At 43.4% G+C, this 12478-nt stretch overlaps 1 protein-coding gene across 2 annotated transcripts in view; it reads right to left on the bottom strand.

Annotated features, from left to right (window-relative positions):
* Nucleotides 1-12478, bottom strand: part of slc8a1b (solute carrier family 8 member 1b) — a 104399-nt gene that overhangs the window by 82723 nt on the left and 9198 nt on the right. For both annotated transcript variants that reach the window (XM_061789468.1, XM_061789467.1), the window contains exons 2-4: nt 8952-9845; nt 6060-6224; nt 3078-3868 (exon numbers count right to left, since the gene is read on the bottom strand). In XM_061789468.1, coding sequence (XP_061645452.1) covers nt 3078-3868; nt 6060-6224; nt 8952-9794 — 1799 coding nt within the window. In that variant the 5' untranslated portion in view covers nt 9795-9845. The remainder of the gene's footprint in view (nt 1-3077; nt 3869-6059; nt 6225-8951; nt 9846-12478) is intronic.

The following is a 12478-nucleotide window of genomic DNA, read 5'->3' as shown; positions in this document are numbered from 1 at the left end:
GGCAGTAACTCATCTGTAACGCTCTGGAACCATGAAAAACAGTCCACGCAGCGGTCTTAAACAGATAATCACCGAGCTAACATTTCAATCATGGAGCAGTCGAAATGGTCGTCAGCGCTCTGCGTTTTGGCCATAAAGCAGCAAATGGTCGCCATGGCGAAAGGTCCATCGGTTCAAAGCTGTGAACTTTATTGCAGTCTAGTAAAGCCCCGACGGACGAGAGAGAGGAGCAGGACTTTCCCGCAAACGTTGATTTATGACGCAGACACGCCCACCGTTCACCTTAAAGGACGCCTGAAACAAGCGTTTTTACAGAAAACAAACTTTTTATGGTTAAAAAAAGAAGACAAGCTTTCTCCTGTCACTGTTTATACCTTTAAATATCAGCTTCTGTGTGTGTCCAGGCTGAAATAAAGCATTTGGGGGAAATATATATATATATATATATATATATATATATATATATATATATATTAATCTATCCCCAGGGCAGGAGCAAATAAATCCCCTTGTAATCATTCAGTTTCAGGTTCAGTGTCAATAGCACACGTTAGTGCAGCAGTGACAATGTTGCCTTCTACTTTGGTCCACTAGAAATAATCCACAATCCTACCAGTCCACATAATACAGGCACACATGCGCGTAATGTAGATGTCATACAATTACGTTCATTGAAAGTCATTGATGACCACCACTTTGCACAATAGAAATGAACATAACAACTAGAAATAATCCATTGTCAAAAAAGTCGTGGAAGCACTTCGTCACACACAAGCACATGCACGCGTGCAATGTAGATTTGTCGTACTACTACTAGTAATGTGATCCTTCCTTGGCAGTTCATTAGGAAAACCACCACCTTGCACAAATGAAATTAACAGAACGACTGGAATGAATCAACAGAGTTTAAAAAAAAACACAGGCTACTGCATGCTCAGTCACACGCAACATACAGTACGGTAGACATGGCATACAATTACTGTAAAATGATCATTCCTCGCGTGTTATTGGTGATAGTCCACACCTTGCAAAATTGAAATAGACAAGAAGACTAGAAATAAACCACAAAGTTAAAAAAAAATTTGAAAAAAAAACAGTCCATGACATGCTTTGTCACGCACAAGCACAGGTGCATGCGTAATGTACATGTCCAAAAGTTAATACTTCGTCTCTTTTCACCAGTTGTTTATAAACTAACGCCCTGCCCAATAGAAATAAACAACTAGAAATAATCCAGAGCATTAAAAGGTTTGTGGCACACTTGGTCACACAATGAAACTGTTGTTTGTATGTGTCCTACAATTAACGTGATCGCTCCTCTTGCCAGTTAATCATGATAACCAACATCTTGCACAATAGAAATAAACAAAACGAGCAGAAATAATACACAGTCAAAAAAAAGACTCCTGTATGCTTGGCCATTTACACGTGCCATACTGCTAATGAAATTTGATAAATCCTTTTAAGTCACTCATGATAACTGCCACCTTGCACAATAGAAATAAACATAACGACAAGATTTTGCCAGAAGAAGAGCATCCGGGGGTAAACAAAGGGTCGTTCTTTATGGAGCGTTAATGGCTAAAACCAAGAGCCTTGCTGTAAATGATTACCCCTGCAAAGCTCACACGCGATTCATCTGGAAAAAAGGGGGTTAGCCTTTGGTGCGCGTCAAGTTGACAACCTTATCGATCGTCCGCCCCGTTCTCAGGGCAGTCGGCTCCGTGTGATTCATCGTTAAATGCTTCTGCTTTTAATTCCTCGCTGATTAACATTTGAGCAACAAATAACCAAGTTTTCCGACATCTTTACCCTCGTGCCACGGAAACTGCTGAGGGTGCACAGCGGGGAGGCCGGCAATCGATAACAACCCTCGGAAGATTAAAACAGCGGTCCAGTGGAATCCAAATCCAAAAAAGCAGAGGTGGGAGTAAGCCAAATATGTGAAGAAGTCACAAGCAAGACTCAAATCTTAATCCCAAGATCCCGTGGCAATCAATTCAAGTCAACTCCCCACTAAAGTTGAGCATTCATCACTTGGGTTAAGCAAGTCTTAGGTCAAGTCACACACTCTTACACTGTCACAACATATATTAGCAACATTGCGCGCATTCTGTACTTGTGTTAGTTAGCTGTACTCATTTACAATCACATCTTTTTTTTTTTTTAATGATTCCAAAACCAGTCTTCGTATTGTCCTCTATTGTCATCTCAATTAAACAGATAACTGACAAGAAGCTTAGTTCATGTTTGACGTTGCTATCAGTGCGCTAAACTGTGAAGTTAACATAGTTTATCTGTCTTTGTGGGTTTTATAGTGATGGATAAAGTTAGATTGTTACATCACTTATCGTCGAGTAGAAAATCTTGCATGTTGCCGTTCTCCTTTTCCAGAGTTTATCAAAAAAACATAAGTCGTGGTTGTCCCGCTCAAAGTACATCGGCAACTGTACTGTACTGCCCACCATTGGCCCAAAGTCCCTAAAATTGGTGACGTAAGTCTGATTAAAGCCCCACCTCTTTCCTCAGAGTGGGCAGGTTGATGGAGACGAAGGATGAAGGTGTCAGAATTGAGCGAACCATGATAGTAACCACCTCGCACCTCACTTCCTCCTCATACATACACGTTAGCATGGTTACTCACAAGATCTCATCGTTCAATGAACATCTGAAAGTGCATCTGCAACAGTGGTTCTCCTTGCCCACATTAAGATACCTTAAGTGCGCTTTCACTTCACTTAAAAAATAACATACAAATCGTCCAAGCCGCGACTCCAAACTCGGAAGTTGGGACACTTCCACAGATTCAAGGCACCACTGGATTTGTACTTTGTTCCTGCCCACCACTGGCCTAAAGTTCTAAAATTTTAAACTTAATTCTAACTCGAGTCAATTTGTGTCCCCCACCTCTGCCCTCAGCAAATTAAAACAGAGGCCGAGTGGAAAACTAAAAGCAAAGAAGAGTGGACAGATTGATAGAAATGAAGAAGGAAGGTGTCAGAGTTGAGCGAACCATCGTTGTGACCACATCACACCTCCTTTCCTCATCAAACATACACGTTAGCGTGGTTACTCACAAGATCTCGTCGTTCTGGAACTCTAGCACACCGTGCACGTCCTCAAAGTCCTCGCCGCCGCCCCGCGCCGTGCCCTCCACCGTCTTGTAGGGCAGTGTGACCAAACCGCGGGCGCCCGACGTCCTCAGCACCTTCACCTCCATGGTGCCCACGCTCTCGCTCACGTGGAACACGGGCTCCTCGAACGTGAAGATACCTGCGTGGTCGTCGTCGAAGATGGTAACGGTGGCCGTGGCTGGCAGGCCCAGACAGGCCACAGAGTCCACGTGGTTGGCTGACTCATCCTCCGTGGGCTCCTCGCCCTCTGAGGCCAGAACTTTAACGTTGGACAGGTGGATCAGGAAGTTCTCATCCTCCTCGAAGATGTCATCGTCAATGATTCCCACGCGGATCTCCTTGGCTGTCTCGCCAGGTTTGAACACCACCACGCCCTCAGTGAACTCGTAGTCTGAGCCAGCGTTGGCCGTCCCGTCCTCGGTCCGGTACTCCACAGAAATGGTCTTGGTCAGGTCGCCGCCGCGCCGCAGGACATTCACCGCCACTGTGCCGCAGTTCTCCAGGCATTGGTAGGTGGCGGGTTCAAAGAACACCTTGGAGACGGGGTCGTTGTCGCCGGCGTCGGAGCGCACCTCGTGCATGCTCACAGCCTTGCGCGCCTGGTCGGCGGCGTGCTTCTTCAAGATGTTGCCCGCGCCCGTCATGAGTCGGGTGGCCTGGCACCGATAGAAAGCCCGACTCTTCTGCTGCTGGCTCAGGACCTGATAGTTGGCCAGCTCTATTAGCTGCTCCACCTGGATACGACACATAAAGACGACATCACTTTTCTATAGTGCTTGTACAACATAAGAGTTACAGGTAAGCTGGAGTTTATCCCCGTTTACTGTGAGTGAGAGGCGGGGGTGAACCCTGGACTGGTCATCAGGGCAAATATAGCCACACAACCATTCTCAGTCACATTGACACCTGTGGGCAAATTGTGAGAACCCTCACAAGCACGGGGAGAACATATTAACTCCGCGTGGAAGGGCCTGAATCGAGATTCAAATCCAAAGCCTCTCAACTGTGAGGCAGAAGTTTTAGCCACAGAGATGACATACTATGCATTTGTTTTGGAAACTAAAAACAGTTCCCAGCTAACTAAACATGTCTTTTGTCAAAATACCCCAAGGAACAAGAACTACAGCACACCCTATTATTTAAGCTTACCAGAACTAAGTCTGTTTTGAGGGGCGGTCCTGTGTCAGGAAAATGAGCGCTAGTTCAGCGCTTTTGATGAAGTGGGCCCAAGCTTAGGGTGTTGCAACTAGGCAAGTGGCTTCTACTACGGAAACAGAGCGCAGACTGCATGACTGTATGGACAATAAAAGCATATTCACTTGTAGAAGCAGCACTTCTCACACTATGCCTCTGATACTTCTCCATTTTTACTAACCAGTGTAGCAGATCCATGTAGGTGGCACAAACACGCCTACCACCACCTCCAAATATTGTACGTGCCACTTATCAGAAGCGAACACTGATCTTTGCAGCCAACAAATTTCAATGCAGCTCTGCTGACCTTGTGGCTTCGATATGACTGTTTCAGACGGTGTAGTTTACATTGGGATGAGATTATTGGGATAAATTCAGAAGGTCTTCCTCACAGACATATTTTTCATGAACAAGGCTGATAACAAATGATGTGCTTGGTTCTCCAATTGCACACTTGATTATTGAGCAAGCACTCCAGAGACCCAACTGTGTGTATACAAGCAATTGAAAAGTCAATTTCCTTTAAGATAAACCACAAGATACACTGTGCTTTTTAAAGCATCACTGCGTAAGTTAAAAAGTTTGGGAAAAGCTTTTCTGCAGAAAGATAAGATCATTGAGATTCTTCCCTTTCCCGTCATCCTTGTATTCCCCTCTGGCATGTCAGGCCAGATCATAAAAATATCTGGTATAGCAAAGGTATTATGTCAGCAGATAGGATCTAAAACAGAGCTCGTGATCTTAAATCATCCTGTGAAGACGACCTCACAGATGCACTCGTACTGGAAACAAGACTATCTTGGGACGCGGATGCGCTCGTACAGGAAGAAGACGAGCGGTGTGAGGAAAACATAAAGCTGAGGAGCCCAAAACTGTAACTAATACCTTGGACGCTCTGCTACGAAAGCCGTGTAAAGCCTCACAAAGCCTAGCATGATCTGTTTTATGGCGTTTTATCTCTGAGTGCGCCTAATATTGGAATTCATCAACACGGCTTAGCGTTACGTCTTGTTCATTCGTACTAGTCGATTGCAACGCTTTATTTCAGGCCGCCAAACACCCAAACTGGAAAGTTTTCCACTTAGCGGTTTCCTTGTTCTGGTCCGAAACAAATTACACAAGGTCTCTTCTCTAATTGATCACAGGAATGTAAACAGGGAAAAAGTTGAATTTATTGACTTGATAAATCAGTACAATGGTACAAATGGCTAATGGCAGACGAGCTACTCGGCTCACTCACAACGGTCGCTCTTGCGTTGTTCAAATTCACGAATTGGGCGGCTTGGTGATGAAGTGCTGCCTCCACCAGTGAAAATACAGTTGAATTTGTATGGGTCAAACTTGCTCTGGAGGGAGGGTTCGGGTCTCCAGGAGTCTCCAATAAAACCGCAAAACGTCACTAAGCACCAAAAAGAACCTGTCTCCTGTAAGGTAACCTTAAGTAAAACCGTTAGCATCAAAGCAGTCTATGCCTAAAATATACAAACAATCCAACATTTTACCAACAGGGTAATCCCATAAAAAAAACTAATTGTTGGGTTTTCTCGTGCAAATAAGGAACATTGTCCTTCCGAGAGCTAATGCTTTTTGGTGCTGGTCCTCATTTGAACGGAACAAAGAAGACTGAGTAGAAAGGCCCTTGCCAAACCAGTTCTACGTGGGTCATCAATTACAGACAAAGTGACGCAGACACGCAGAAAAGGGCCTCAGGATTAATAAAACACTCCTCACCTCTTTGTCAGGGTGCTTCTGCTTGAGCTCCTTGAGAATCTTGGCCATGTCTCTGCGGGTCTCCTCCTCATCCAGGTCCTTCTCGTCGATATCCAAACCCAGCGGGCCGTCCAGGAAGTCCACGCCGTGAGAGTTGAGCATCTTGCCGTCCATCTCGATGTCCACCTTGAGACGGACGAGGCCACACGTCAAATTTCAGGGCGACCAGCATTCAATATTGGATTTTTAAAAAGGGACACATGGGTCAGGCAAGCCATTCTTAGATGAGAGGGGAAAAGAGTTTAAATGCGTATGGAAATATAGATAAAGTACTTCATTTTAATAATAAAATAATTGATTCCCATGTATTAATAGTATTATTTATTATTAATTAAATAAATCATTTCATAAAATAAATGGAATTTATATGTAAAATATTAAAAAATAGTTCAATTTATTAATGAAATAATTAATTTGCTTGTTTTGATGTCATCATTTATAATCTATTTAATTATAATAACCATTTAATGAAACACTTGAAAATAGTTAAAATGTAAAAACTGTTTATTTTAATAGTAAAAAAATAGTTCAATCTCATGTTCTACTTTTATTATTCCAAATTAATTCAAGTATATAATTTAATTAACTGATCAAATAGTTCAATAAATATACAAAGAAATGTAACATACAGGCACTACTATTAATACTATTTATAACGAACATAATTAGAATCAAGAAATGATTTATTAAAATACAATTTTAAAAATAGTTCCAATGTATGTAAAATAATTCATTTCAATGATAAAATAATAATAAATTCTCATGTTTTATATGATTATTTATAATTGATTAAATTATAATTATTTAACCAATCATAAGGAAAAAAAATAAAATGTATATGTAGAATTATTTATTTTACAATGATTATGTTTTTAAATGATGAATAATGGTTGTTTGTTCCTATGTGCCCTGCGATTGGCTGGCAACCAGTTCAGGGTGTACCCCGCCTCCTGCCCGATGACAGCTGGGATAGGCTCCAGCACGCCCGCGACCCGAGTGAGGAGAAGCGGCTCCGAAAATGGATGGATGGATGGAATAAACTGCATATGTAATAAGATAAACAACAAAGAAGGAATAAATACATTGAAAACAATTCTTGTAAATTAACGGCTAAATTAATGCTATTAATATTACAGATCAAGTAAATGCTCAGTGGGCCGGATTAAAGATAAAGCTGGCTCTATGTGGCCTGCAGGCCATAATTTGCCCACCCCTGATTTACAAGGACGGTAATTAACCCCACTAGTTATATCCACTTATAAACTAATTAAGACCATATCCCAGTTATGGTGTTTGAGTTTGTTTACAAGAGCTGCTACACTCCGTTGTACCGCTTTGGATGATGTCATTCAGATGCAGACGCACATTCACCTCACTTTGACATGCTACAATCCAAAAACCTGTGCTACTGGTTTCCGTGCACGTGGCTGCCAGCAGATGCGCATTACACGTAAACAAGTCCATCTTCTATTTTTATTTCGTTTTGTAGCCATCGGGGCTCAAGAGGTTGGACAGGTTTTGATTGAAAATGACTTTTCCTTTGGTACGTGAGGCAAATTGGCAATTTATCGCTGCAGGAATTTGCATATCTGCAGTTTGGTTTCCCGCCCTTGTCGATTTGTGCTACAACTCTATTATGTTTGCTACAACGGCTCAAAGAAACACCACATTCAAAGACAATGAATGTGTACATTTTTGTTTTTCAATATGGGCCTTCCATAAAAGAGAAGACCCTATTTTCAACGCATGAAAAAAACAAACAAAACAAAAAAAAACGACTGCTTTCATAGGCGACATTCCCATCAAGCAGAATATTTGCTGAAGAAAATGCGCAAGGCGTCAATTTTTAAGTAAGTCCCTTTTACACTGCCTTAAAAGTCAGCATTTTTCTTCATTCTGGAATGCGGGATGAAGTCAACTTGGCAATTATCCACCTTAAGGTAGTATCAGTAGTAGTACCGCTTCCGGTACGATGCCTGAGTTAAAGGTAATTTCGCAATTCCGGGACAAGTGTTTAAAGTTTAACACCCGAAACGTACTTCGCCCGCCCCGGTGTCAGATCCATTTGCACAATGTTGCATCGATAGCACCGCTTAGTGTGCAAATCCTAAAGTCAAATACACGACGGGTCTTTCGATATGGCTCTGAGACAATTTAGAGGTATCGCTGCGTAAAAGTGGTAGGCCCATATAGGACGTTTGATAAAGGTTTTGCGAGTATTTGGTTAAAAAAAATACATATAACCCCTTTCACATTGCCTTCTCAGCACATCAGAGGTGTAATGGTAGTGGCGGGTAGACTTCAACCCCTCCCCAAATCCTGCATTGGTGCCTTACACATTGGACAGTGAGCCAGGGAAAAGCTGGTTTAGATCCCCGGTATGAACGATTCTGATACTACGTCGGAGGGCAGGAAATTCATGAGTCGATTTCAATCCTCCGTCCCCCATCGGAAACTTGCACACAGGACAGCGAACCATGAAAAGCCGGCTCAGAGGGCCGGTAAGCGAGTCGATCGGTCAATCTTCGGTACCTTACACACAGGACAGCGAACCCTGAAAAAAGATGGCTTAGATAGCGAGTGTGAAAGGGGCTTATGCTTCCTCTTGTTTCCTGCCTTTTATGGTTTTACTTTTGTTTATGTTTCCAGTGTGCAACGTCATTTTTAATGGGTTGAATTGTGACATCTGTGACAAACATCTGATAGGAAAGATGACCAAAACTTCAGGTTGCCTGGAAACGACAAAGACGAAGCTGACGAGTAAAATAAAACAGAGCTAGACTTTCAAGATAAGCTCCTGAAGTCTATATGTGTAAGAGAAGCTTTGATGATGGTGGCGAGCGCCAAGTATACCTTAGAAGGAAGCGGCCGGTCGCCTTCGGTCTCGATAATCATGCCACGCTGCTTGCCCGTCCTGTAGCGCTTGTACACGTACTTGTAGAAGAGCAGGCGGCGGTCGGCTATCCAAGCGAATACAACGCAGATGGGGAAATAGAAGAAGGTGAGCAGGGCCTCCCACACCTGAACCACGCCGGGCGAGATGACCGACAGGATCAGGTAGAGCCAGATGTAGGCAAAGATGCTCCAGGACGCGGTGACGAAGAACACCCGCAGGTGCTTCACCTTCCTGGTCTCGCCGTCGGGCACCACCCAAACGCAAATCCCGATAATGACGAACATGTTGAAGGCTGCTGAGCCCACAATGGTGGAGGGGCCCAGGGTCCCGGCGTTGAAACCGTGGCCCATCACCTCGATGACGGACAGCAGGATCTCCGGAGCCGAGGAGCCCAGAGCCATGAGAGTGAGGTTGGACACCGTCTCGTTCCAGATGCGCACCGTGGTGGTACTGGTTTCGCCGTTGGGTTTCTTGATGGTGATCTCCTTCTCCTGGGAGGTGATGACCTCGATAGATGCCATGAAGCGATCAGCGATGATGGACACGCCCAGGAACATGTACACCAGAGCTACAAAGTACACGGTCGCCCGGGCCACTTTGTCGCCAAAAGACGGGTTCATCGGCTCCCACACGGGCAGCATGACACCGGGCGAGCATTCCGCCGCCTTGCTGCAGTCCGTCTTATTGGCGGACACCACCGACACTGAGCCGCCTAAGCTAGGCTCGGGGGGAGCGCCGGCCAGCAAAGGCTGAAGTCTGACAAGCAGCACGAGGGAGATGACTGACAGCCTCAGAGCCATGTTGACGTCCGGATCAGAGACGTGAGGTGACGATCAATGAGGTCGTTGAACCTTTAGGAAAGGACACAGGAGAAACAAGACTTGATTTAATGCTTCACAAGAAGGAAAGAAATAGTAGAAGTAGGCTAGAAGACATATTTAAGTCTTGACCGTAACTCTAATGACTAAACCCAACCCTCAAACTAACCCTACCACCCAACACTGATTCCCAGCCCTAATCCTAACCCTACTCTCTAACCCTAGCAACTATCCCTAACCCTAATACCTAACACAAAACCTAACCCTATCCTATCCTAACCCTAACATCTAACCCCTAACACGAACAACTAACCAAAAAAACCTGTTAAAAACTCTAACCTTAATTCTTTGGTTAAATTTCTGTTCAAGAGTAGGAGAAACATGAGTATATTTCAGTGCACAATTCATTGTTTTTGTTTTTCTTATGTCTTTCCTATGCTCCTGATCGCCTAACATTCCAGTTGAGTCAGCACCACCTGTTTTTGTCCATTTCAATTCAAGAGGAAAAGTAATTCCAATTCATTATCAGCCCACACATATCTCTTTTCCTCGATTCAGAAATGTTATTGCGTCTTTTACGGAAAGGACTTTCTTTGGACTCCTGAGTGGCTAACATTACAGTTGAGGGTTTATGGCCACTTATTTATGGATTTGTGCAGAGTATTAGGTAACTCTAAGTCCACATACGTATGAGTCCCTTTTACCTCAACTCTGCATTATTGTTACTATGTGCCATTTCTGGAAACGACTTTTTTTGGGCTTTTAATTAGCGAAAATTAAACTTACGGGTCATAGCACTACCTGTTGCTTTTGTATGAATTTATAATATATTTTACATACTTTAACGGTGCTACATACAATGAATTGATTTACTATGAATAAGACTTGAATGTACTCAGATGTGTTTTGAGTTTCCATTGGAATTGAATGACCACCGTTGCGGTACAACGACTAATCATCGCCTCCATATGGTCTTCGATATATTTGTTTAGCTTCCAGTCGATGCAGGAGTGCTGCAAAATGAATGTGGTTTATACTGCAGTTCATTGGGAGGCAGAAGCTCAAACAATCAACAGGTATCTTGCAGGTGTTTGCATTGTGCTTTAAGAGCACCAAGTACAAATAACTCCACCAAAGATAAACTTGAATTTACGCTTTTTCCCCCACTCAGCCAACTCTGACGTCTGCAGGATGTCTACCCCACGTTCCCTGATAAGAGACTCCGGCTGACTAGTGGTAACAAGGTTTGCCGAGTAAATGAGGTTAGAGAGTGAACATGTTTGGCCGGCAGTGTTGCTGGATTCTAAATTGGGTTTTCAATCTGGCTGGCAAAATAGCAAAAGTCAGGAATGTACAAGCGCTGAGCAAAACATCCACTGTTTACACCACGACGGATCGGTGGTAACACGTGGCACAGGTGTCTGGCCTTACTTTTGAATGACGATTATTTGGCGTAAGAATAACGATGAAGCGGATGTACCGATTTTTAACATCTCATCCGATTTTTCAAATGTAAGAGATTAAAAATTTGCCTTGTGTGTTCTTACTGACCAACACAACACAACACACCACATACATAAAGATGTCTGTCTCAATACCAAGACTGAACTGTAAAATAGTGCCACAGGGCATCCAGACTGCCAGAAAATACAAAGTAAGTAGTAGAAGAAGAACTAGAAGCAATTACGCTAACTGTACTGTAGGCTTTTCTTGTAGCTACGTTACGGTTGCAAACTGTTCTCTTCTGGTGACTGACTTGTGATACGCGTTATAAAAACTCAAGACAACCACTTGCACCAGTGAGAGCGTCACTGGGCTTCCTGATTGCCTATCATTTCGTTTAACGTCACAATCACAGACAGTGGTGTTGAGGATTTGAGATCGCAACTATTGAACAACACTTGCGATTGTCAGCCTGTTTTTTGTGGAGGTAAGAAAAATGACTTAACACACTCCATAACACAGGACAATCACTCAGGATAATCTTCCAGAGACATCTGACGATCAGGCCTTTGCTGGCTTTGATCGTAAGGAAGGGAAAATGCTAAAATGGCAGTGAACGCGTTAACATTGACGATTGTTGGCCCCAACTGTTTTCCGAGCAGATGGGGTGGAAAAATCAGTCTTAACACACCAGACACCACAGGATAGTCAGTCAGGATAATCTTCTGCATGTCGGAGCTTTTGCTAAATTTGCTTGCAAGAGTGGGAAAATGCTCAGATTTGGCCCGATTTTCTATACGTAAGCAATTTCCAGTGTCTTTTTGAAACGAGTACTTGGGTCCCAATTGTGAAATTGTTTGCTTCATCTCATTGGATTTTGATATAACAATGAATTATCGCGATGAGTGACAGTATCTCACTTTAGCAGTCCACCCCCGACAGAACAATGTGGTCATTTTCACACCTAATAATCATGTTTAAAGCACAGCGGTGAGCCACTAAAGCAGCCGGCACGCAGGGGGGTGGTTGCTCTCCAGTCCTTTGCTTGTTGGAGGATGAGAAAAAAAAGAATAGTCTCTTAAGTGAAGAAAAGGGATGAAGAATCCCAAGCACACTGAATAATTTATCATCTTCAAATGCCACACAAAGCCTGGTGTGACCGCACAAGACAAGGAGCTGCTGCTGGATCAAATTGGGAAAACGTCATCTTAAGGGAGCTTGCG

Source organism: Phyllopteryx taeniolatus, chromosome 11 (genome assembly GCF_024500385.1).
Source record: "Phyllopteryx taeniolatus isolate TA_2022b chromosome 11, UOR_Ptae_1.2, whole genome shotgun sequence".
Classification (NCBI taxonomy): domain Eukaryota; kingdom Metazoa; phylum Chordata; class Actinopteri; order Syngnathiformes; family Syngnathidae; genus Phyllopteryx; species Phyllopteryx taeniolatus.
The sequence above is the reverse complement of the archived record's forward strand: the minus strand, read 5'-3'. Positions and strand labels throughout refer to the sequence as shown.